At 45.3% G+C, this 27,225-nt stretch overlaps 1 protein-coding gene across 2 annotated transcripts in view; it reads left to right on the plus strand.

The window, feature by feature from the left end:
* The window catches only part of MON2 (MON2 regulator of endosome-to-Golgi trafficking), a 1,036,128-nt gene that overhangs the window by 322,640 nt on the left and 686,263 nt on the right, over positions 1–27,225 (plus strand). For both annotated transcript variants that reach the window (XM_085653355.1, XM_085653354.1), the window contains exon 10: positions 14,803–14,942. In XM_085653355.1, the coding sequence (XP_085509481.1) occupies positions 14,803–14,942 (140 nt within the window). The remainder of the gene's footprint in view (positions 1–14,802; positions 14,943–27,225) is intronic.

Here is a 27,225-nt window from a genome sequence, read left to right on the forward strand (position 1 = left end):
ATCCAGTTTCTTCTTGAAAGTGCCACTAAGAACTGTAACTTTTAAATTGTTCTCACATTTCTATATTTCAGTGAGCAAGGTATCAAACAGGCATTTTGTGTATGAATCATTGGCATGAGCCAATCGCACGTACATCTCCATGGCACTTGAGCCCATTCTTTTCTGAATGTGGCGTCTGTCAAGAATATATGTGGTGCATTTATGACAGTTAACCCCCTGGGGGATGCGTTCTTGCATGTATACTTCTGTGTAATAAGGTTTTAACCTGCTCCCTCTTCAATGTGTTCAAGGCATGCCAATCTTCTGACTTGGCTAAAGTCTGACCAATGTTAGTATGGTCAAACAAAGGTGCACTTGCCAAGAGGAGACTTGCCACCTCTTCAGTAAAAGTCAGTCTCAAATTCTCAGCCATTATAAAACCGATGTCATGTAGGTGACCGTATCTAAAAAGAAAAGAAAATTCTCTCTATACCGTTGCGAGTATAAATTTAATGTGTTAGTAACTTGACGGAATTCGTCACTATATTATCAGTATTGTTTCCCCAAAGCTGTGTGATGCTGTAATACCAAAATCAATGAGAGGGAATAGGAACAGTTATGTGGGAAAGGCCCTCAATTAACCCAACTGATATACATAAACCAAAAGAGGAGGGCGTCTCCCAAAACAAGCAGTCACTATTCCCAGCTACATAATGCTCACCCAGCACACTTGTTCTTATAGAGCCCTCGCCCACATACTAATATAGGTGGCATGCTTCATCATAGGGTCCCCGTCTGGTGAGGTACTCACCACCACGTGGACTCAACCTTTCAGTGTGAGAAAGCACGTTGATGTTTTCTATGTTAGAGGGATCTTAAGACAGAAAAGGTTAAAAATATCCCGTGAACCCAAATGTTTAAATAGAGGGGTCTTCTGATATGGTTAAAAACATACATTGACGTAAAGAGGCATTTACTGAGCCAGTGTGTCTATTCTAGGATGACATGTTTCATCTGCTTTGCAAGATGCTCAGATTTCATCAGGACCTCTAAGACCCTTCTGCTCTTAACCTATACCGAGCAGGAGTTATGCATCTGCACACACTGAGCATGATGGCTTGGATCCAGTCAAATACATCCTTAGAGCCTGTCTGTCTAAGGACTGCCATCCCCACCATGGGCACCGTCACCATTGTCAGGTGACTTACTTTGATGCATGCTTCTGTGTTCTCCAGAGACATTCAGACATAATTGATGGATAACTCTGGCTTTTCAGAGCAAAGATGGATTTGGCTCTGGAGCCCTTTAAGGACAGCCATACTTAGCCTCATTCACTCTGGTTACTTTCCCAAACTAACTATTGGATTTATACAAGGGTGGCACGCATGAACAGTCTTATGATTCCGAACTTGACCGGCCCCATTTCTAGTGCTCTGCAAAGGAAAGCTTGGCCTGTCCCAGCTGGAAAGCAGAGTTGCGCACTCTAACCTCCACAATCCACACCTCCAAATGTGGAGATTAAGCGGAATCAACTGAGTTGCTTTTTCCTACTGTCAGAAGCGGTGGATGTGGTTTTGACGGCTCACCGTCCATTTACAAAGTCCATCTGTAGTGGCCCCTAGTGTGAGGATCAATCACACAGATTGATCCTCTTAAAGCCAAGCTGTCTGATGTTCTTTTGTTTGTCTCTTGCCAACCAAGAATTTGCATTGGGCAGAGTTAAAGGTTACTTATTGGCCATTGCGGCCTTTCTTTGTATGCCTGATCAGTCCTCTCTTTTTCAAGGTACCCATTGTGATGCCCTTAAACGTACAAGGACTTTCCCATATGTTTTTCCTTGTTCCCTTTATTATGCCGCAGTAATTTGATTCTTACCTTTTTGTGTGTGCAGTGTTTGAGCCTATGCATTGTTGCACCCTGGTACTTTTTACACCCATGACTGTTTTTCTAATTGCTAATAACATCCTGTACCTGATCAGCAGCCATATACCACTTTTTTCTCCACTAAGTTGGTGCTTCGGACTCGTATATTGTTTCTTTGAAAAGTGCTGTCATCTTTTCATGTGGGTAGTCCATCACACTCCCCATTTTCTTCACCCTGCTGCATCCCTCTAAGGAGGAGGAGAGATTACACGGATTGAATTCTAAGTGGGCCTTTAGTTTCTATGTTGATTAGACTAAGGATCACTAGGCAGATGATTGGTTCCAAAAACTTTATTCAACAAGCTAAAACTGTTATAAAAGTACACAAAATAATATAAAATATGGTCCTTTACAAAAGATCAGATTAGTAAGTATGATAAACAAGTCGTCATTGTCATTCAGCCAATAAAACATTACTTGGCATGATAATATCTAATACATGATGCTTTTCCTTACAATAAATAGCCTTCATAATAAAATTAGCAACATTAAAACACACAATGGGATCATTTAGTGCAATCAAATATTTCAATGCATCTTTGAGTTTTATTATTTTGTGCAACAAAAATAGGTTTCATTATAGAAGCGCAGACATTTCTCATAGAATTTACAAAACAACGTAAAATGCAAAGTGCTTTGTTCACTCGGACCTTCACATGGACTTGGGGTTATATCTGAGGGGCAATATCTAATAGTAGGGAAGGCAACCAGATGGTGCACAATGCCAACTCTAAGTCTGGCCAGAACAAAACGATGCTGGATTTTTGTAACACAAGATAAGTAACTTTGACCACCCTCCACCAGGGGTATGTCGTATAGCATGCAACCATCAGCTTTTTCATCTAATTGCCCATCCAGCACTCGGATCTGTATTGGTAAAAAAAATATCTTTAATAGACTTCTTCGTGAAATATAGCTCCTGGAGTGGATCTGAACACATTGACAGTTTGAACAAGGTACTAAAAGTTGAATTTATATAAGCTAACCAAGGAATTCAGGAAACATTGTCCAGTGCTAAACCAACTAAAATAACTGATTTGGTAAAGAGGGTTTCCTCTCTAGATCATATGGAATGCAATAATAGCATGGGTCTTACCAAAAGCTGGTCCTCCAAATACTGTAAGCCAACCTTCGGATGGCCAGTCAAAGACAGAGCAAACGTTTTAAAAAGCACTTTTCCTCAACTTGTTGTGGATTACTAGAGGTATTGCCCCACAGGCCTCGCCCTCTGGCCTTGTATGTCTCATTAATTTCCTTAATAAGCCAACTACCCAGTTTGCTTGAAAACCTAAATATTCCATGAGATATCCTGCTCATTTTAGCTTTAGAAATCAGAATCTGTTGTGCCCAGGAACAATTGCTCGTGAATAGGACACCTAAATAACAAAAAGCTAATGGGGGATCACCAATAAGAAAAGATCTACATTTTTGGGTCTTATTCCCAGATACCAGGGTATAGGTTTTAGATTGTTAATCACCATTTTTTAGATGCCTTAAACTCCCCAAAAAGCATTCATCAGTTTCTGTAAGCCAACCAGGGTCCTGGACAACAATACAGCATTGTTGGCATATAATAGCACCGGTATAGAACCAGGGCAGAATAGGAACCCAAACCAGTCCTGGCAATTTTGACAGACCAGCCCCCCTCCTGCTTTTGTTACTGGGGGCCAATATAGCTGCACAGCTGAAAAACTGGCCACCAGTAACAAAAACAGCCCTCACTGCTGCAGAATCAGCCCCCACCCTTCCAGCCTTCCAGAGAAACGCCTGATGCCCGCTATGGCTAGTCCGACCCTGTATAGAACACTTGGTGATGCAGGGGCATCAGCTTGTAAGGCCTGGAACGTGTTATCCACTCCCAACATTATATTTGGCAGTGCACTCCTCTTGGGGGAGTCATACCGGACTTGACTAGATAATTTCTCATACAACCACACAAGGAAAACAATAATCGCCCTAGGGTTACCAAGAGAGAACCGCGTTGACCAAAGGATCGAATGGTCCACTAAATCAAATGCGCTGCTTAATTCGGCAAACAGAGATCCTGATTTGGCCCTGGTATATGTCCCACTCAATAGATCTAGGTTGACACATTGCTCGATGGTCCTGAGGCCCTTCGCAAATCCATACTGGGCTGTTGATAAAATAGAGGATTCCGGAGCCCACTCCTCCAGCCTTCTCAATTCTACTCATCAGTTTAATTGAGGAGTCCAAAAGTGATCTAGGACGATAGTTTTTAGGTTCTGACTTGTCCCCCTTCTTATAAATAGGTACAATTATTGAGATGGCCCAGGACGATGGTATAGTATCCACTATAACTGCGTTAAAAACCTTGGGCCCCATAACTCCTTGGCTGATTTAAAATCATCTACTGGCACCACACCTGGTTCAGGTGCCCTTCCCCTGTCGTATAGAGCTTGAATAACCTCCGACGTAGAAATATCCAGTGGAAGAGGATTCCACCTGCAAATATCCACACACAACTCTAGTCCACTACTCTCCAAATTCTGTTTAAAAATATCAGAAAAATGTGTAACCGATGATTCGCAAGAAACAAAAGAATGAACTCAGGGATTGTATCATTGTAAAAGAAAAGGAGCATTAACTTTATCCCAAAATAACTTATCATTTATTTCTGCAGCTAGTTATTTTTGTCCATGGCTCTTCCTGGAGTACCTTCTTCCTAGCTGCAAGTACCTTCCTATACTCAAGCCATAGAGACCACCTTCAGATGCTGGGAAGCCTGAGTACACGCATGGTCGAACCATCCTTTGTTTCTTTCCCAGGTGGGGTTCGATTTCCGGGTCAAGAGGGAACTGATGGAGCAAATAATATGGTTAAAACTCGACAACACCTTATTTGAAGCCACCTCTTCGTCTAAGCAGTAATTAATTCCAGTTACATTTTTAACTACTATTTTTGTAGAATGTTATCAGGCTCAATTCCTGCCCATTTAATTCGTACTACATTAGGCCTAGTTGGAACAATATTAGTAACTGAGGGAAATACTTCCTGCCTCTTGTCCCAAAAAGAGAAAAATAACATAATGGGATCATGATCATTTAATATAGTCTGTGAAATGATAGGAGTAGCAATCAGAGGACTAGCCGAAGCAGTCACCAAAATGTGATCAATAACAGTAGAGGCATTTTAACCAGTAAAGGATGGAATTGGTTCCCCATTATCCCCACCTTTACATTTCAACTTAAGGAGGTCATGCTTGATAATGATGGAGCACAATGCATCCCCATACTCATTATGACAGAAATGTACTGCCACCCACCCTGATTAGTGGAGCCACACACATGCTGTGCTGGAAGAGGGCAAGCCTGGATATTAAAATTGCCTGCCCAAATTAATACAAAGTTATTATGAATAGGACGTAAAAAGGCTGCTAGACCTTGATTGAGTGCGTGGGCCACCTTACTTCGAGGGATCACAAACATTGTTACAAAAATTAACTAATACCAATTCAAAGCCACCCCTTCACATCAACTTAGAATGTGTTCTAACAGATGAGTACTTTTTAACCATTACTGGAAGCTTATTAGATAATAGTATCTGTAGCCCTCCTTTAGCCTGCCCTGCATTAGATGGTACAGCTCCTAGAAAATGCAAGGCGAAACCTTCCACATGTATCGGGTTAACACACCATATTTCTTGGATACAAATAACATCCAAGCCAAAAATAACATTTATCCACACAGTGGACCTCAACTTGTTCTGCAGCCCACCCACATTCCATGTTACTAAATTATAACATCCGTCAAATTCTTTACTAGAAGTACTCACGGATGGCTAATTGGTAGGCTGGTAGTTTGAGCTATGTATGGCTTCATTATTAGCGGCAGAGGGCCTAAGGTTAGCATTTGCAACACAATTCTCTGACCCAATAGTACTCCTTGCTTCACAGAGCGGCCTATCTAAAGCAAAATCCAACATATTACGTCCAGTGCTTATATTACCACATGACAATGGATACCCCCTATTGTTAAGTCACTCATTATCTTGTAAAGAGATCAACACCTGGTACCAGTTGAACAGAGCTAAGGGGGAGAAAAAAAAACTGAATTGCACCCCATTGCCCCTTGTGAATTGGGCTTACCATTAAGCCCTGAATCAAATCTGTGTAGGTGGTGAAAAAAAAAACCATGGGAAGAGGCACATGTTCCTTAGAAACTGAGAGGGTGTTGTTGACCTTGCCAGGGTTTTCCTCTGCGAAATGAGGTTGTTGAAAATTAATTACAATTCAATCCCCATTAAGTGTTCCTTTAACACCCAATCGTGCCTACTCTCCTTGCTAGCAAGATGTGGTGCACTCTATTAGATGGAAAAAGATGATTCGTGTTCAGCCAATGTACCACTTTATTCTTCAAAGTCTCTGGTGTTTCAAATATTCCGGGGCTCAGGAGGGATAACATTAACCAAAACAGCCACATAAGGATAGCAGGCTGGTGGCAGATTATTCGTCACAGGGTCACATGGCATTGCTCCTCCATTAGTAGCATCATGACTCATTGCTGGAATTTGTGCCTGTGTACCTAGAGACCTCTCTTGAGGATTAACCAATGCTGATGTTAACATAGAAGAGGGCCCGTCTATTGAGTATCCTGAATCAGTCCTGTGCCTGTCCCTTATCAACATGTCCCCTTGAGCTGGTCCTGAATCTACACAAGTCCCAGGAAGAGCCTTAGCGAATGGCGCAAGTGGACGTGCAGGGTCCAGCTGAGCAGCGGGATTATTCCGCTCTCCAGGCGCGGCAGAAGGCTCCACTACAGTGGTGTTCGCTATGTTCTGACAGAGAGAGGTCAGCACGTCGATTTTCCCCTACAGCAGATGTATTTTCTCCCTAAGTGGCGATATTAAATCTTTAACAGCGTCAGTTAGTTTACATAAAAGTCCTGACCAGGGAATATCACCCGATGGAGCATAGTAATTACCAGCCCTATCACACTCCTACCCAGCAGAGGTAGAAGGACTTGGGCTAGCAGCTACCTCGCTTAGACTCTTCTGTTTATTCCTAGCTGCTGGAGAGCGAATTAGGACTACAGGAGCCTTAGTAGTAAGAACCTCAACACTCCGGGGGTGCGGGAGGGTGGGGGTACCTGCGAATTGGATTATCCGAGATCTCTTTCATACTGTGACTCTCCAACACTTCCCGCTCCTTATCCAGATTAGTTGTTGCCTCAGTGATTGCCTCAGTGGTTGTCTCTAGTCTCAGTTATCCCCACTGGCCCAGGCATACCCGGGGACAAGCAGCGTTCTGCCAAGTCTGTTTACTTTGAAATGACCCTGACGGCTCGCACAAGGAATGAATCAATGATGGTGTGATTCACCTCTGCTACCGGTTTCACACTTCCAGTGGTCCCCCCCCATCCCCTTGCCCCCCCCCATGTTCTATATGTCTTTAGTTTACCCTGAAAAGAATGTTTACATTGGATCCTTGGGCCCAAGGAAATGAAGGCACTGAAGCTCTCTTTAATTAACGAAAGGCCTCTGAAAATAAAACTGACAGTAGCCATTATTAGGAATAGAAATCCAGTTACTTCTTAGGTTGGGTAGGGGCTACAACCAACTGGCAGTCAAAAGTGCACAGAAACCTAGGCACTCAAGATAACCTCAGGATCAAGTCTGGATCAGAGTCAGGATAAAAACGGAACAAAGAGACCGGGCCAGCCTGGCCGCGGGTGGGCACAGACGAGTCTCCTTGTAGCGTCAGGGAGGGTTGCTGCTCCTCCTCCCAGGGTGCAGAGAATGCTGAGAGACCGACTCCCACCCCAGGGTAGCAGCAGCAAATGAACCGGTGATGACCTTAGACGGCCCGGTAGAAGCGTACCACATTGTGGGAGTCTCCTGGCGCTCTTGTAACATCAGGGAGGGTTGCTGCTGCTCCTCCCTGGATTAAGAGAATTCTTGGGGACCGAGTCCCACCCCAGGGCAGCAGCGCAACTGCATCAAAAGAACTGTCGCTGACCTCAGATGTCCCAGTAAAAGGCAGATGATCAAATCTTTGTTGGATTTAGCAAGGCAAGGCAACGTTTTCCAGAAACAGACCTTATTGAGGTGGATATAACTTTGCGTGAAACTGTAATATAGACTGGTGAAGGAGCCTCCTGAAGTTCTTCATGCTCAGTCCACCTGGGCAAAGGCATGCTTTCTGGTGTTTGATGTCTGCCAAGTTCTTACATGGGAGTCTCTCCATACCTTCTCCAAGTGCTTGCCTATCAATGTTCTGGTCTGCATGGAGGGTGATTTTGCCCGATTGGTTTCGCAGGACGTCTTGGACAAAGTCCTCTTCTCAGACCCACTGCCTTTGGGAGGGTATTCCTTTTGTATCAAAAATACAATGGCTGCAACCTCTTTTAATAATCGCTGCAACTAGCCAAAACACATCACTCACCTCACTAGCCTCATATAACAGATTGTCTTCTTTGACCATGGTCTTTCTACACTTTCAAAGCTGAAGATAGCCTAACCAGCAGGTACTACCAACTTTGAATAATAATACCATGACATTGTCAAGCACAGAGTGTCATGCAGAGTGCAACATTCCTAATATACAGCACTTCCAGGTGTTGCCGTAAAATGCTTTTTTGTCTCCTGAATATCATTTTGTAAATTGGTGAGTGACCGTATGCTTAAACGAGCATTTGCGATGCAATAGGTCTCGGGTTTGCCAGACTGTTGACATTGTAAATGACAATGCCTTTTATTTATCTGTTTTGATAACTAACACATAAATAAAAGACATTGTCATTAACACAGTCAATAGCTCAAACTCTTTTAAATGCGAAACCTCCTCCGCCATTGTCCCGGGCGGCTTGGAAAGTGAAAGTGAGCATGGCGCGCTGAATGTTGTATGAAAGCATGTCGTGCCTGCAGTAGCAGAAACTCCTTAAAGAAAATAGTGCTTGCAGACTAAACAAGCATTGAAAATGCAATAGGTCTTGCCTTTAATTAAGTTAAAGCCATTTGCTTTGCTAATGGTATTGTATAGCAAAGCAAAAGGCTTTAACTTAATAAAAGGCGAGACCTATTGCATTTTTAATGCTTGTTATTTTATTTTTTTAAGCACGGGCTATGCAGAATAACAGTGTGAGGAGAACAATAAACATATTTAGCTTGTGTGGAAAACTTTCTGTACGTATTGCATAGCTTAAAGGTCTCTTTTTGTATGTGTTAACACAGGTGCAAAATAAAAGTTTCACTGTTTTCTAATTTTAAAAAATGCACTTGTTCATTCAGTGCAGTTTTAAAGGTATCCTACTTGCCACCAAGGGCATTACTTTTCCACTGGCACCTTTTAACGTCGAGACACGATACGCACTAGTTGGCTTAAAAGAGGGGTGTCATGTTTGGGGTGTACACTTTGGAGGCTAGGTGAGTCTGGTAAAGTTTTGGTGCAAGTAAGTACCATAGAAAGGATGCTCTGGGCTCTGGTGCAAACATGGAAAACAGGCCCTGTCACTGCTGGGGCGGTAATAAAATGAGCGATTATCAGGGTTTATTTGCCGCTTTGGGCCTGGGGCCACTGCGCCTGCTGCACCAGCGGTAGCAGCGCGTCTGAGTGATGCCGAGAAGATGGGGTGCAAGGGTCGTTGGCTGGGAGGCAGGTTTGCGCCAACCCGATGGGGGTGGGTGTAAGCAGGGCAGAGGAGAGGGTCCGTTTGTAAGCAGGGAAGGTGAGAGATGGTGGTTGTAAGCAGGGTAGGGCAGCGGGCCGTTTGTAAGCAGGGGAAAGGGACAGTTTGTAAGAAGGGCAGGTGAGAGCTGATGGTTGTAAGAAGGGCAGGTGAGAGGAGCCATTTGTAAGCAGGGCAGAGGGCCGTTTGTAAGAAGGGCAGGTGAGAGATGGTGGTTGTAAGCACGGTAGGGCAGAGGGGCCGTTTGTAAAGGGAAGAGGGGCCGTTTGTAAGCAGGGCAGGTGAGAGCTGGTGGTTGTAAGCAGGGCTGAGGAGAGGGGCGCTTTGAAAGCAGGAGGTGAGAGATGGTGGTTGTAAGGAGGGCAGGCGAAAGGTGGTGGTTGTAAGCAGGGAAGTGGAGGGGCCGATTGTTGTAAGCAGAGCAGGGGAGATGAGGTGTTTGGAAGCAGAGCAGGTAAGAAGAGGTGGTTGGAAGCAGAGCAGGTAAGAGGAGGTGGTGAGAGGAGCCGGTTGTAAGCAGGGCAGGTGAGAAGAGCCGGTTGTAAGCAGGGCAGGAGCCGGTTGTAAGCAGGGCAGGTGAGAAAGGAGGGTTGTAAGCAGGGCAGTGGGCCCGTTGGTGTGGAAGGCAGCTGGTTGGCAGAATGGTGAATATATGTGCTGGTGGCAGGGCAGGTGAGCCCCTGGAAAGTAACCCCCCTCTTCCCTGTGAGACACGCTGGCGCGGCACCTCACCCAGAACAGGAGGCTGACGGTCTTAAGCAGGCAGCGCCAGCCGCCCCTTCGCCGGTCCGCCATGGTAGGGCCGTGAAATGCATCGATAAGGAAGGAGCTTGAAGTATTAAATGCAGCGGGTGCGTGAAGTCAGTGCACGTGTAATATGCCGAATCAGTCACGCACCTAGTAACTTGAGACAGGGAGGAGACAGCCTGGAGTGTGATCAGAAATACCAACAGGTTCCAAAGGTTCTTAGAGTCTGAAGAAAAAAATAAATAACACACGCGGCACCATGGAGGAAAATGACGGTTCAAAAGCACAGCACATTTGAAAGAGTTGCAAAAAAGTGCTTGCAGAAGGGACTTGCTTTTGTCTCCCTGCCACAGAGATGGACGTTGTGCACTCTGGAAAACAATAACCGACGAAAGGCAAATACCCCGTAAACAAGCACGGACTGGGGGGGGGGGGGGGGGTGTTAGCAGAGGTGCTGAGTGGGAGGAAAAGAAGGAACACAATAACAAGCAGCCGTGAGGGCGGGGGTTAGCAGAAGTGCTGAGTGGGAGGGGAAGAAGGAACACAATAACAATCAGCCGTGACGATCGCGCAAAGGCCATGCTAATTAAAAGCACACGCGAAGCGGCATTTTCGTTGCTATGACAACGAAAGCTTCGCAAAATGGTGTCAGACTGTCCACAGTCCGTGGGGACACGCGCATGCTGTCGGCTTTGGACAGATGGCGAGAGCAGCCATCTTTGCCCATGCAGGCGCGTGCTTGAGCCCCACGGCGGAGAATCCATTTCAAAAGGTCACTCTGACGAGGGCAGCGCATGCGCTGCTTTCGCCAGGCGAGACCTAAAAGGACCTACTGTGTAACAGGAAAAGTAAAAGGGCAAGTCCTCATGGGAGGTTACAAATGAAGACAGGCGGTACTAAGAAGGGACAAACAAGCCTATTAACGAATCAAAAGCCAGCATTTACCAAGGACATTGACACAAACCAATGACAAATATGGGCGGAGAGTGGGTGGGGCTTCAAGTCTATATTACAATACAGCATGCCTCTCAGAGCAGCGTATGCACAGCCCAGGCTCGACCTAAAAACTAGGGGAACTGTTTATAATACATTAAAAATGTATGGGCACATCGTGCCCCACAGATCTTGCTCACTGCGACTAATGCAAGCATGCCGTGCATTACCAAAATTAAGTTTTAAAAACCAAATATTACTATATGCGTGTGCAATCTAATAACAAACAACAATAAAACCGTTTTTCTGCTGTATCTGCAGTCCCACTTAGAAATATGCATTTGTCTGACTGAACTCCTGCAGGAAGTTAAAAATCCTCTTTGTTTTTGCTAATGCATGCATTTGATATGATTGGAATGCTGACCATCTCCCTCTTAGCTGTTTAAATATGGGGAAGGCATTCATACAAAATTATTACCCTTCCATCCCTTGCACTTAACTTTTTACCTATTTTCAAGCTAGACTAATTTAGGTCATTAAATAATCGAAAACAGAGCATTGTGCTGTGGTGGTACAAGTGAGAGACAGGGCGACATTAAACTATTGACTCAGCTGCACAATGTGTAAGCACAAAACTTGGGTTCAGTCCTTGCTTCCTCATTTGACTTAATTGTGCCTCATTTTACTGGAGCGTCAAATCTGAACCCACCTGATGAAATTCGGGTCACGGAGTGTGCGATATGAAAGCCTTGCATCATATGGTTTAACAGACAATAATGTGGCCCCACCTGGAACAGTACACATGACAAACTTAAATCTTGGCTTAAATAACGGCAGTGTTGTCAGGGCACTACAGGTATTAGTTTAACGATTTCCAGTGTAGTGATATATTCTAACGCAGTGGTTCCCAAACTGGGGTCCGGGGACCCCTGGGGGTCCCCGAAGCCTCCTCAGGGGGTCCACGACTACTTTAAAAATCAAAAGATGTTAACAGATTAATAAAGTGTACATAAATAAAGAAGCTGAATGTACAATTGAACATTTTAAAACATACCGTAAATGCAAAGGAATTTGAAACTGGAGGTTAAAAATTGAATTAGTATCCTCAGATTGATTTGTGGGAGCTGTGCAGGTGCAACAAGCTAAATATAGTATAGATGATGAGTGGCCTCAATTGAATTTAGAACTTTTCTATTAAAATGACTTTTTGATTTCTTTTTTATTTATATGTGTTTGCAATAAAATGTGTCATTTGTGTAGTTGTTTGATTTGTTTTTTTCTGTAATTTTGTGTATTGTTTTGCAGTTAAAATCATCAACATTGTTTAGGCCAGGATCCCCAGCTTACAGTAGTGACTCATGAGGGGTCCCCGGATTCTAATACTGATTCAGTTGGGGTCCCCGGGTTTCAGTAATGATTAAGTGGGGGTTCCCAAAAGTCTAAAGTTTGAGAACCACTGTTCTAACGAATTACAGTTTAATAAAGGAAATAACCTATTTTATCCGGAAAGATTGTTTAATATACTTTCACATTTGCTGTATCATCTACATGCTGAATCGTTTTATGGCTCGCTCGTGCTTTGGCACTTAGACCCAAGCCAGACCGCAGGCTCAGCTTTGCTTGGATCTCGCTATGAGATCTACCGTAATATCATGCTAAGGCCCGCATTACGAGATTTCTTCAATTTTGTGTAGGTCTGGGGGAGGGCAGAATCGCAAGTTCCTGCTAATTCTCCTGCCCCACCCCTACCCCTGCATTCACAATCCTTCTCCTCAAAACCGGGAATAACAACCTAAAACCCAGAAATGCCATGTCTTTTTAAGCAAAGTTTGTCCTCATCCTGGGGAGAAAACAGCTGACATTTTTCGCTTGGTCAGAGCAAGTGCTAAGTGTCAGCAGGACTGCCGGTGAGGGGTGAGGTGGGGACAAGTGTGGGGGTTAGGACAGTGTAGGTGGAGCCTGGCATGTCCACTCTGCCTGCTGCCTCATTTAATGCCTGTCTGCCTGCCTGGTGTCCGCAGCTGTGCATCACCACTCGGATCTGAGGTGAATTTGAATGAGTTGCCTCCTCAGCCTCTCCAGCGTCTGGATTTGTACTGACTTTTCCAAGAACACTCTGCGTCCGAGAGAGGGATGAACCCAAGTGATAAGCGAGGCTGCACTCACTGCGTACTGCATCCGATTCCCAAATACTATGTCCTCTTAATCTCGGTCTGCTGTAAGGTATATTTCGGCAACTGTAAATAGTAATAAATCGGCAGCACAGTTGAGCGTAATGAACCCTTACATATTTGAAGCCATGCTCTGAAACAGGGTATTTGTGGGTTTCCTTAGAGCAGCGCTATAATGGATTTTCTTAGAAGAATCCTTTGCAGCTGTTGGAAGCAGTCCTATCAAAAATGATACATCTGGCATCTCGTAGCCGAGGAACTGCATTTACCAGCTAAAAAAACCCAAACATTTGCAATGCAATAGGTCTCCAGTTTACGCGAGACCTGTTGCATTGCAAATGATTGGCAACTTGGCATCACGGACAACGGGAGGGAGGGCAGGGAGGGAGGAGGCACGGACATCGGTAGTGAGGGGGGTGAGAAGGCACGGACAATGGGAGGGCGGGGGGGGGGAGAGGAGAAGGCACGGGCAAAGCTGCATGACGCTACGTGTGCACGAAGGAATTAGTACATGCCCTGTGTAACAACCAAATAAAGGGGCCAATAGCCATGGGGAGGATACACATGATGACATGGCTGTACTAAGGAGGGACTAACAAGCCCCGTAATGAATCCGAAGCTATCATTTATAAAGGACAAACACACAAACCAATGAAAAATAAGGGCAGAGGGAGTGGGTGAAGCTTCTCTTCGTACTCAACTACCACAGCTCTTTGCAGAGCAGTGCTTGTGCGCTGGCTCACGCTTGACCTAAAAACGGGAGGAATGGCTTAAACTATGAGAAAAGTTGAGATATTGCAGTAAAACACGTCTGAAACTAATCATGACGTTGACTGTCAATTGTAATAAATAGAATGTAGGTATCAGTTAAAGCCCCCTCCCCAAAAATGTAATATGCTACTTATCTTTGGTAACGATTCTTCTGGTGAATTCTGTCACATTCGGCTCTGCCTGCTCACATCCACGTTCTGGAATGGTAATTTGTAGGTTGCTGCTTATCGTAGCGCATGGTAATTATCTGTTAATATACCGGCATCAATGTGAAGGGATGGTGACCGTAGTGCCTGTTTTCTGTTCCAGAGGTGGGACAGGCTATCTACGTAGTGTGATACCGCCACCTACTGGCACCCACTAGCTATTGCTGACATTTTTCATATTCATTCAGGACCTGTCAGGATTGCAAAAGTGAGGAATCTGTTTTTAGAGTATCCACCAGAGAGGGCATTACCAAACCTAAGTAACTTATTCCTTTAGTCTGTACTGCCCTGGAAGTTTTCAAACTGTGTAGCTCTATCCCATTCTACTTTAGGGCTGGGAAGCCATGTTTTTGAAGCTGGCTCATCTTTTGCTTACATTTTAACCTTCTCCATAAACGTAATTTTGTTAATACTTTAAATGTTTTACAGGTCTTTTTGTCAATCCTACGACATGAAGCAACATTCTACCAAGGTTTTCCGCGACATTGTGAATGCACTGGGATCGTTTATCCAATCATTATTCCTTGTACCGAGCACAGGGAGCACTTTGGCAACAACAAACCAAACTGGTAAATTTACGGATCGATTTTTACTGTGTATTTGACATTGAAATCCCACGGTGCTGGATGAATGTGCTCAATGAACAACAGTACACCATTTAGGGAAAATAAAGCACCTCTGTACACACTGTCTTTTCATGTTTATCTGTCTTTTTTCACAACAAAGGCCTTACTTTCTTTCTAGCTTGCAATTACACTGCACGTTCCATGCTTTCAAGATTTACTCTAGTTTGTTGTATCTTATTACATTTAGATTTGAAACCACAGCAGAATATAAGTTCAAACTGAAAGTATAGCAGAGATAGTATTAACTGTTTTAGGTTTTATCCCCTCGAGTATGGCAGTACATTTGCTCTTCAAGCTGATTTTTGGTTGTGGGATACACTGGTTCAGATATGGAGAGAGGTAGCATATGTTGACCTGATTAACCAATTGTATTTCTGTTTTCCCACTGTTAAGTAACTGGATGTATTTTTTATTGAAAGAGGGTGCTTGTTGGAAAAGGTGAAGTGCTCTCCATAGAAAGGGAACTCTGGTGTACTCTTTATTTGTTTATTGTTTCTTTAGTTATATTAATAACCTTGTTTCACTTTTTTGCTCATTTTAGGACCGATCATTTCATTTGGTAGAAATCTCCTCCCCCATCTCCACACCTAGAGCATTGCTCTTGTGACCCTTGATAGTATATGTTAATTCATTAAGGGGTGTTGTATGTTCTCTGTGAGTAGTTGAAGTGCATTAGTTTGAGGCATGAATTTCTGGACACGTGTGGTTGTATCTGTGTCTTCTATGGGCATACCTAGATCTGCAACCCATTTGTCTCTGCCTAAGTTGCCTAACGTTCATTTGGCTGGGGCTTATTGTGCTTTTTATTACAGTTATACAGCTTTGGTTGTACCTGTTTCCATGCTTATGAGCTGGAGCCCTTTATGCACAGATGATTCTGTACTCCCTAATTCTCCAGCATTGTATCTTTTATAGATTCACATGCTTGAATCTCCCGTGTCGTTTATGGTGGGAGTCCCACTGTAACAGTAAAAGAGCAGTATAAAGTTTAACAGTTAATCTCCCTTGAAAATGAATAGCATTTAGTAACCAGTTAACCTCATTAAAGAACATCCAAACTCCAGCCAATTACATCACAGACCCAGAGTATCCATCCCCTGCAGGGCCACCATACTTCAGATTTCTTACAGCACGTCGTGTGTTAGGGAGTCTCCCTGGGCTCTGCACAATCACAGTGTTTCTACCTTGAACTTTTCAACTTTCAGCTAGGAGTTCCTTTTCCTCAACCTTCTCTTCAACTGAGGTGCTGCTAGAAAGTGAGTTTACCTTTTTCTTTCTGTATTTGCTGCAGAATGTCTGAGTCTAAAAAAGGGCTGTTTAAGCCCTGCAAGACTTGTGGAAAGTCCTTTTCTGAAGATTCTCATAAAGAGTGCTTATACTGCCTTTATCTGGATCACAAGCCTAGAGACCGTAAGCACTGCCGGACTTTTTCTTAAAAAACCCTCAATGACCGGGAGGGAAGACTACTTCTATGGCTTCTAAAGAGAAAATCTGTTAAGGATTCTGACTCCGGGAGTGAGGAGAGTCCTCATACCTCCTCTAAGAAAAGGAATGAAGAAAAACCTCCTTCTGTTCAGAGAGATCCAAAAAGTCAAGATCTTCTGTGGAGAAAATGGTGAAAAAGGAGCAACTTGGCTCTTCTCTTGCCCAAAAGAGAACAGGCTCTGCACCTCCATCTGAACCACATGCTCCCTCACAGAAATCCCGCCTGTCGACAGGCTCGCTGACTAGGCATTCTCCACCTATGACCGTTGAAACCAGGGCTCCGTCAACGGTTTCTTCAGCGACATCGACAATGTCCATGGTCAGGATGACGACGGCTGTGGCGTTGACGAAAGGTAGTGATGTTGTTGTCAGCTTCCGTGAGGAGTTCTGTGTCATCAAGAGCTTCGCTGTTGACGGATCAGTTGGGTGCTGCGTCATCGACAAGCATCTCCACCCCGTCAACGGACATTTCCACACCATCGGCGCAGTCACTGACGATCCTGTTGACAAAGAAAATGGATATGCCAGTTGCAAAAACAATTTCATCATTGTTGCAGGACTTCTCCAAGATTTCTCCGCTGCCTCCTTCTCGCCTCCTGGATTTCCAGGAATTGGAGGATGAAGGTCCTTATGATCCCGCATACAGTCCTTCTCAACTGAGAAACAAGTGCTAAGAATCAGAGGAAGAAGAGCAACCAGATGACCCTTCTGCATATTTGGAGAGTGAATATTCCTCCTCGGACAGAGGACGAGCAGGCATGCAGTGCTTGGACACTTTTCAAGAGCATTACCCCTATTATGAGCAGGAAGAGGAGGACCGTCAGCAGGCACCCTCCATTAATGTTGCGATGTCTCTGGTTACGGACTGCATATGATGCTCAGTGACTACTACAAGCGTTTCCCTAATGCTAATGTAGCTCAAAAGCCCGCTCCTCTACAGCAGGATCCTGTTGTCATCCCAGATCAGGGATCTCCACCTGCACCACCAAAACAGAAATCATTACCTCCCCTGCAGATTCCTGCTCGAACATTAGACAGTGGTGATCAACAATTGGAGGGAGGGGAGCTACAAGTGGATTCTGATGTCCATGCGGAATGGATGGACTATGTGGCTCAAACACCACCTTCTCCCACCCTGACAGTGGCTGATTCTCCTCCAGCAGATATCGGTGGATTCCATGACCTTCTAGAGAGGGCATCAAAACGCTTTGATTTCCCCATGCCAGTCCAGCAAGCAGAATGCTTCTTGTATGATTTCCAGGCTGCCACGCAGCGTTCTGTTAGGGCAATCCCTATTGTTGACTTCCTCTGGCAAGAAGGCCTTAATCTGATAAACTCCAGCTTCTGTGCCGGCAGTTATTCCAAAATTAGTACTGGGCACCTGAGGACTCTCCAGCATGCCTCATTGGCACTCCAAAGCCTGATTCTGTAATAATGCAAGCAGCTCAAAGATGATCTAAGAGCCCTGCTTTGCCATGTACCGCTCCTCCAGACAAGGAAGAACGCAGGTTAGACAAAATCGGGAAGAGATTTTCCGCACTGGCAACAACGGCCGTCAGATCCTCCAATGCCATGGCCATCCTTGGGAGGTATGATCGGCAGATGTGGTTGGACATTGCTCCTTTTCTAGAATATCTGCCTGAGGACAAGAAGAAGGAGGCGAAAGAAATGAATGTAGCATGTTACAATACATGCTATTACATTGCCTACTATTATTACAAAGACTGCATTGTTAGTGCGCAATACCTTTACATCCCGTCATTACAGCGGCTTGCTGTACTGGTCACGCTGGACTTAGGAATAGTATTATTTACTATTCCTACTCCAGTTTGCGCAACAGCAGGTAAGGTGTTGGATTTCATATCCAATACCTTAGCGCCCCCTACAGCAAGTCGTTCTAATGACTTGCGATGTAAACGTATTGCGTACTAACAACGGGGTCATTGTAAGGACCGTGTTGTAAAAGCACTGCATTGTAACAACAGCATTGTAAACGTTGTTTCCCGAAAGAAATGCTCTCAGAGGGTGAGAGAGCCTCATCGGAAGTCATTGATTTGGCAATGGACATCTCTTCCACCGCCTTTAGGCAGATGGCAGGCGCTGCCGTGTTACTCTACAGGGTTGGCTGAAGACAACGACATTCCGCCCTGAAGTCCAAGCTAAGGTGCTTGACATGCCGTTCGACAGTTAGAACATTCTTGGTAAAGATGTGGATGAGGCGCTTCAAGCTATGAAATCAGACATAGATATGGCAAAATCCTTAGCCAATCTGCAGCAGAAGAGGTTCGCTTCCTTTCGAGGAAGGGGAAGGGGCAAATTTGTATCTCGGCCCCAGCTCCAACAGCGCTTTCAGCCCTACTATCAGCAGGGTTTCCGGCCTCAATATTCTGCGCAGTCCTTTCGTGAGACGCCTGCACTAGCTCACATGAGGGCTCTGGCACGACGGCGTCCTGCATCTGAATGAAAATCCCATGATTCAGGCAGAAGGCAATGACGATTTTCAGGCACCCGTCACCCCCGTCCCACTGCAATTGGCTCGAAACTGCTCCAAATTCTTTGTTCAAAGGAACACCATTTCTTCCGACAGATGGGTGTTAGATGTCTTCAACCATGGTCACACCCTGGAATTTATTCAACAACCTTTGATTTTACCTCCAAGGAAGACTGCTCACCGCCATCTGGCGCTTCTCAAAAGGGAAATAAATCTCCTTCTCGACAAACAGGCAATCGAAGTAGTGCCATGCAGTCAGCGCAACCTAGGCTTCTACTCTCACTTTTTTCTGATAAAGAAGACTGGATAATTGATGCAGCTTATGGACCTCAGGTTGTTGAACAAGTTCATAAAAAGTCAGCCTTTCAGGATGTTGTTGCTCCAGGTGATTCTACTTCTCTTAGATACAGGAGATTACAAGACCTCCTTGGATCTTCTGGATGCATATTTCCATATTCCCATTCATCCAAAGCACCATCGTTTCCTCAGGTTCTAGGTGGCAGGGTGCCACTACAAGTTCAAAGTGCTACCTTTTGGGCTAAAGTCAGAGCCCAGAGATTTCACCAAGTGTCTGGTGCCAGTGGTGGCCTATCTCTGGCGTTCTGGGCACCAGGTTTTTCCCTACCTGGAGGACTGGTTGGTCAAGGCCCCATCCTTTCAGGGTGCCAGGGAGTCCTCAAATGCCTATCTTTGCCTTTTTCACTCTCTTGGTCTCAATCTCAACAGAGAAAAGTCCTCTCTCCTCTAGGTCACTGGTGTTTCTGGGAGCGATGTTAGATACCAGCCGCTCAATGGCCTTTCCCACAGAGGAAAGAATTCTTCGTCTTTAAAGTATGTTTCAGTCCCTTTCCTCAAGAAGGTGTGTTTCTGTGAGGAATTACAAGTCGATTTTGGGGATGATGTTGTCTTGCAACCCCTTGATACCTCACTGTCGATTGCAGATGAGACCTCTTCAGGAAGCAACTCAACTCCCAATGGATTCAAGTTAGAGGCTCCTTTGACGACACTGTGTCATTCGCGCCAGAGATGATCATGGCAATGTCCTGGTGGACATTAGGAAGCAATCTCTCACAAGGCCTATCTTTCCTCCAAGCGAAATCATTGTTGATAATGACAACAGATGCTTCCATGGAAGGATGAAGAGCTCGCCTCCAGGAACTTCAGGTCCAAGGGAGGTGGTCGGACCAAGAGTCTTTATGCCACATAAACTTATTGGAGCTGAAGGCAGTCTTCCTAGGGCTCTGATCCTTTCTACCAAGGATAAAACGATCGTCGGTTCTCGTCCGCACAGACAACACAGCCACCATGTTTTATCTACAGAAACAAGGGGGGACGAGATCTCTGGCTCTCTCAAGCCTGGCGCAGTGAATTTGGGAATTGGCTCATTCACCACAATATATCGATACAAGTCCAGCACCTTCCAGGGGTGCTAAACGAATGGGCTGATTCATTCAGCAGAGACAACAAACAGTGTCACAAATGGGAGTTGGATGCCGCTCAGCTGGGAAAGGTATTTCATTGTTGGGGATTACCAACCCTGGATCTGTTAGCTACATCACTCAACAAAAAATGCTAATTCTGCACCAGCAGATTTCCTCAGCCTGGTTCTCTGGGGAACACCTTCCATTTTTCCTGGGAAGGAGCGTTTGCTCACGCGTTTTCCTTCGTTCCCACGAATACCAAACGTTCTACAGAAGATTAAACTGGAGCCTTGCCACATCACTCTCATTGCTCTGCCGTGAGCAAGACAGTACTGGTCACAGAGCTGTTTCGCCTATCGGAGACTGCTCCAATCCATCTTCATCCTACGGAACATCTGCTTTTCATGGATCAAGGCCAAGTGGTTCATCCACAGATTCATTCTATTCACTTGTCGGCCTGGCTCCTCACCAATCGGAGTTTGGTGACTTACCATCTCTGAGGAGTGCCGTTCGATACTTAACAAGGCCCGAGCTCCCTCCACTGTCTAGTGTTACTCAGCTAAATGGAAAAGATACTGTTCCTGGTGTGCAAAACACTCTTGCCATCCACTCTCTTCTCCTCCGGAGGACGTTCTGCGGTATCTCTTATCTCTGGCCAAAGCTGGCCTTTCCCACTCATAGATTAAAGTTCATTTGGCGGCAATTTTGAGGTATAGAAGAGATTCAAATCAGTTGTCTTTATGGTCCAACAGACTCGTAAAAGAATTTATGAAAGGTCTTTTTAGAGCCTTCCCACCAGTTCGACCTCCTCCGGTGCTCTGGCAATTAAACATTGTTTTGTCGCATCTTATGAAATCACCATTCTAACCAATTCACAAGTGTGATTTGAAATACCTCTCTTGGAAAGTGGCTTTTCTCTTAGCCATCGCGTCTGCTAGACATATTAGCAAAATTCAGGCTTTCACTGCAACGGAGCCGTACATAAAGTTTCAACAGGACAGAGTGGTGCTCCGTACTAATCCTTCATTCATTCCTAAAGTACCTACCACGTTCCATGTAAATGAACCAGTAGAACTGCCTTCATTGTTTCCTGCTTCGTCTACACCGGTCGGAGAGAGCTCTCCATTCTTTGTTCACCAAACAATGCTTGAAGTTTTACCTACAAAGGACAAGACCTTTTTTCGTAAATCTACCCAACTCCTCATCGCTTTCTCTGCCCCTAGGAAGGGCCAGGCTTTAACTAGAGCATCTATTTCACGTTCGCTTTATTCTACCACAGTTTACTTTTATGAAAGAGCGGGACGCCCTAACGTCTAAAGTGACTGCCCATTCCACCGGGAAGATGGCAACGTCCTCAGCCCTGTTTGCCGGAGTTTCTCTACCCGACATCTGCAGGGCGGCGACATGGCCGAACATCCATACCTTCACAAGGCACTACTGCCTGTATACCTTGCGGAAGACAGATACTGCTGTTGGTCAAACGACCCTACATCGTCTGTTCGCTTAAGGTAGGCCTCATCCTATAGAGGTTTGTTAAGGTTGTTGTTATTATTATTTCTTTCCTATACCACTATTCTTAGTTTGGTTCTTCTCTTGGTATTTTGGCAAATGTTATATATTTTATATATATAGAGAAGTTACGTTACTTGTTCGCGATTCTGGTTATAATACAATGGTCGAATGGTGGGATGGTTCACCTGTTTTTCCCACCTCCTTTAACTATTATGTACTGCTTACTATTCTGATTCAAGCATGTGAATCTATAAAAGATACAATACTGGAGAAAAAAAAAGTTACTTGCCTGTACACTGTGGTTCTCCGGTATTGATATCTTGTATAGATTCACATGCAGCCCTTCATCCTCCCCTTCCAGGTGCTCCTTCCATACCTCTATTATTTTACTAACTACACTTGTGCTTGAAATCTGGGGTGTGGTGGCCCTGCAGGGGATGAATACTCTGGGTCTGTGATGTGATTGGTTGGAGTTTGGATGTTCTTTAATGAGGTTAACTGGTCACTAAATGCGTTTGATTTTCAAGAGAGATTAACCTTTAAACTTTATACTGCTATTTTACTGTTACCTGATCTCAACAGTTTAGTGAATTTTTCTTTTGCTATGGCGATTAGCAGCGGGAATAGTGGCTATCCAGGATGTGTGTCCCCTGCTCACATTGTACAGTGCCAAGATGTCTAGGACTGTACATAGCCTTGCAGTGCGGTTGGTGATCTCTAGGCTTGACACTCACTCCCTAGTACCATTCCTATCATTACTGTGTGCAGGTATTGCCTATTTACAGTGTCAAAGGCTTTCTCTGTGTCTATTGATAGTATCTCTGCTCAGGGTGGAATCTTATCTCACTTGTCTGGGATTCCTGTCAATTGTCTGATATTTATCACTGTGTCACAACCAGGGAGGAATCAAATGTAATCTAGTTGTATCAGCTGTAGCATTATAGCGAGAATCATCTTCTTTAGCACTTTGCTTACATCTGTTAATTCTCTTTTTTCTTTAAGAAGTGATACTAAAATGGCTTTGCTTGTTGTTTGATAGAGGATCTTTCTGCTTTTGGGGAGTTGAGCATTTCCATTAGTTTATATGTCAGTCTTACTAATTGTGTGGATATCAATTCAGATTCTTATATTTATGTGTGGTGCATGTCTTGTAGAAAAACTCTATGTACACACGTTACTGCCTCTTCGCAGTCCCCTTATGTTCCATGTAAGGAATTTGAAGTTTGCCCCTGGGCTAGTGCTATGAAGATCAGTCTATAATTTTTGGTAAATCTATTGAGTTCAATAAGTGGGTGCATTGATGCTTGGGGAATATTCTAAGGCAAATTCCTTACCTTAGAAAATTCCCAAGGCATCAGACTGTACCTGGAAATGTTTGAGCAGTACCTCAGCATGCCAATAGGTGGCATTGAACAGCTCTGTCAGCAGCATTGGTGCTGGATGTGACCATATAGGTGCCACCCCACATCAGTTCTCCTCTTTCCGTGCCATCACTTCAGATTTGGAGAGAGCTCCCTCAGTCCATTTTTAGGCTATTTTTTTGACTTTATGTCGATATGTTTTTTATAAATTTTAATTTTTTTTAAAGAAATGTATTTAAGTGTTTTTCTCCCAAGTCTGCAGAGATATTTCCCCTAAAAGCCTGTGGGGTTTAAACCCTGTGGTTCCTATCACAGACAGATGTCTGTGACAGTCCACCACTTGCTTGCATGTAAGCCCTCGGTGTGCCAGTTGGGCCCCTTGGATCCGTTCCTGGATCGGCTCTGGTTGCGAGACTGCAATCTTCCCCGGAGTCAGTTCCAGTGACATCATTCCTGACGCCAATCACACCCTATGTCGGCACCGACCCTGTTGTCATGCTCGACTCCGATATGGAGGTGGACAGGTGTAACCCAATGTCGACACTTGCCAGAACTTGACCTTCCAAGTCGGAGTCAGTGCCTACTTTTTTTGATAGGCCCCTTAGCGAGTACGACTGACAGGGATATGAGGATACTTATGGATACCCCTACACCTTGGAAGTGCCCGAAGAAAACTGGTACAGGAACAGGCAGGTGCCAGTAGTTTGGACACCTCCCCAGACCCTGGCTTAGTCTCTCCTACTAGTGTGGCTACAGAGTAAGGGGCTTCCTTTCCCATGGTGGTGGGGAAGGCGGCTTAGGTCCTGGACCGTTCCCTGCCCTCGGTGGCAGTCAAGACAAACATCTTGACTGAGGTGTTTCAGCCGGCAGTCATCCCCACAGAACCTCCACATCCAGAGTCAACCCTGGTGTGTTCCCTACCACACCACCTGATAGGGAATCCAAGTGGCTGGACACCTTCGGCAAGATGATATTGTCTTTCACCAGCCTTTGATGTGGTCAGTGAACACCTCGTGCCTCTTGGGCCGATATTCCTACACAGTTTGGGATTCGGTTGCATATGTGCTGCCCATGGTCTTGGAGGAGGCCCGAGCTAGTCTGATCCCAAGCTATTACCAATAGCAGAGATGCAGCAAAGTTCATCAGGAGCTGTGGACTGGATACAACTGACTTGCTAAGCAGAGCAATTGTGTTGTTAGTGTCACTCCAATGCCATGCCTGGCTGAGATCCACTGGCTTTTCAGGGTATGTCAAAGCACCCCTTATGATCATGCCCTTCGGTGGCACTCACTTATTTGGCGACAAGACAGGTTTGGTGCTCAAACGCTTTAAGGCCAGCAGGGCCACTGCCCAGTTATTAGGACTGTCCAGTGCCCCACACCAGCTCCACTCAGCCTTTCACACTTTCTGTGGCTACAGTAGGGGCTACCAACTGTGTCTGTCCCCGCTCAGCCATACGGCTTAACAGTCTTCCCAGTCCTATCGTGGCCACGTATGCGGTTCCCAAAAGCCCCATGGGACCCAAGCCAAAGGTCTGCCCAGTTTGCCATCCCCAGCAGCCGCAGTCTCCAAACCCCTTTAGTTTTCCCTCTCACCATCACAGGCAACCAGTCGACGGCAGGATCCAGCACCACCTGCCCCGCTGCAAAGCCATAACATCAGACAAATAGGTGCCTCAAATTGTTCAGTGGGTTTTACACCCTTCCATTAACTGAAACTCCACATCCCCTGCCACCATCCTCCAATCGGCTGACATAGGACCATCTTTCCCTGCTCTAGCAGGAAGTACAGGCTCTTTTGATCAAAGGAGCCACCGAGAGGGTGCCGGCTTCAGAATAGGTTGTGATGATGGAGTCCTCTGCCCTATATTAGACCTGCGACCTCTAATCAACTTATTGAAGAAGGAAAAATTCAAGATGTTCATGCTAGCTCAGGTCCTGTATCCCCTAGACCCTGGAAACTGGTGGGTAGCGTTGGACTTGCGGTATGCCTGTTTTCACATACCCATCCTAACTGCCCACATGTGTTTCCTGCTGTTCATGGTGGCCAAAAGCACCTTTAGTTCGCTGTGCTCACTTTCTGCCTTACCAACACTCCTTGAGTGTTCACGAAGGTGATGACAGAAGTTACAGCCCATTTGCAGAGGTCGGGGTTCAAGTCTTTCCCAACCTTGATGACTTGCTCAGGCAGTGTTCTCGCACCTCCAGACTATGGCAGACCTCCTGCATTTGCTGGGGTACACAATCAACGTCTCGAAATCACACCTGACTCCCTCTCATCTTAGCTGTTCTGGGCACAGTGCAGCCTATCCTCTGGAGTGACGAGGCAAAGGTATTCAGGCTATGATTCCGATGTTTCAGCCTCTATCCGGGATTTTGGTGAGTCTGACTCTAAGGCTGCTGGGCCTCATTGCCTCTTGCATCCTGGTTGTAGCACTTGCCCGCTGACTGATACAGACTCTGCAGTGGGACCTATAACCCCAGTGGATTCAGGATCTGGAGCATCTCTAACCTGGTCCAGATATCAGAAGGAATTGCAAAAGATCTGCAGTGGTGGCTGACGAACTGTGATTCGGCCAGTGGCAGAGCCCTCTCCCTTGCCCACCCAGAACTGACTGTGATGACAGATGCATCACTAATGGGTGGGGCGGCCATCTGGAAGAAATGGAGATCAGAGGACTCTGCTCTCCAGTGGAGTTTCAGCTCCACATCAACCCGATTCACCTGGCATTGAAAGCATTTCTTCCTTCAATCAAGGGATCAAAGGAATACTAGTTCAGGTGTTCACGTACAACACTAGTGCCTCCTGTATGCCTTTCTGCCTTTGCCACTTTTGCCCCTAATTCTCAAGAAGGTTAGGAACAACCAGGCCCAAGCCATTCTTGTGGCTCCAGATTGGGCAAGGACAGTATGATATCCAGAACTCCTGAGCTTGTGCATCGGTCCCCGATTAGTCCCTGATCAGACTGCCCTTTCGGGAGGTTCGCCTTTCACAGCAACAGGGCAGGGTCCTGCACCACAATCTCTGCACGTTCCACCTTCATGGATTGAGATTGAGCTTTGATCTCCATGTAGAAGTCTATGATGTTATTGTGGCAGCCAGACGTCCCTCAACCAAGGCAGTATACGCTTGCTGATAGGATAAGTTTGTGGCTTGATGTCCTACCAAAGATGTCGATCCCCTCTACACCTTAGTCCGAGATGTTATTTGTTTTATCATTATAGCTGCAAGGCTTTGCTTTGGGCACAGTTAAAGGGTATCTAGCGGTTGTCGGATCAGCCCTTCATGGGCAAGTCACCTATTGTGACAGGTTTTTTAAAACAACTCCAACATGTTTTCTCCGAAACCCTTCATCATTCTCCAATGAGATCTGAACTTAGTTTTGACATATTTGCCCGCTGCGTCTCTTGACCATCAAAACAATGTTTCTAGTGCCCATTACATCGGCCAGGAGGGTTATAGAACTGCAAGCACTCTCTGTGCACCATCCTTACACCAACTTTTTTCCAAACAAACTGGTTCCGAGGAAAACATACCTAGGTACTGCCGAAAGTGGTCACACCCTTCTACATCGGCCAGACCATCACATGCCGACCTTCTTTGCTCCGCCTTCACCTGGACCGTAAAAGAGGGCTATCTTTCTTCATTGACTGTACCAGAGAACACCCGGTGGATGATCAACTCTTCACTGGGTTCACCAGAGCAAATATTGGGGAAACCTGTGCAGAAACAGACCATCTCCAGCTGAATTGTACTCTGCCTAAATATCTGCTAAGCATGTGCCTAGAAGCAGCCCCCAAAGTTCTTGCAGGCTCACTCCTCCAGATCCAATGCTGCAACCACTTCTTTAGCTTGCGGAGTCCCTGTCCTAGATAGCTGTCAGGTTGGGCGTGGCCATCGCTGTACACGTTTACCAAGCACTACTGTCTAGACAGTTAGGTCTTTCGTGATGGACA

The sequence above is a fragment of the Triturus cristatus genome, chromosome 4_1, assembly GCF_964204655.1.
Source record: "Triturus cristatus chromosome 4_1, aTriCri1.1, whole genome shotgun sequence".
Taxonomy (NCBI): domain Eukaryota; kingdom Metazoa; phylum Chordata; class Amphibia; order Caudata; family Salamandridae; genus Triturus; species Triturus cristatus.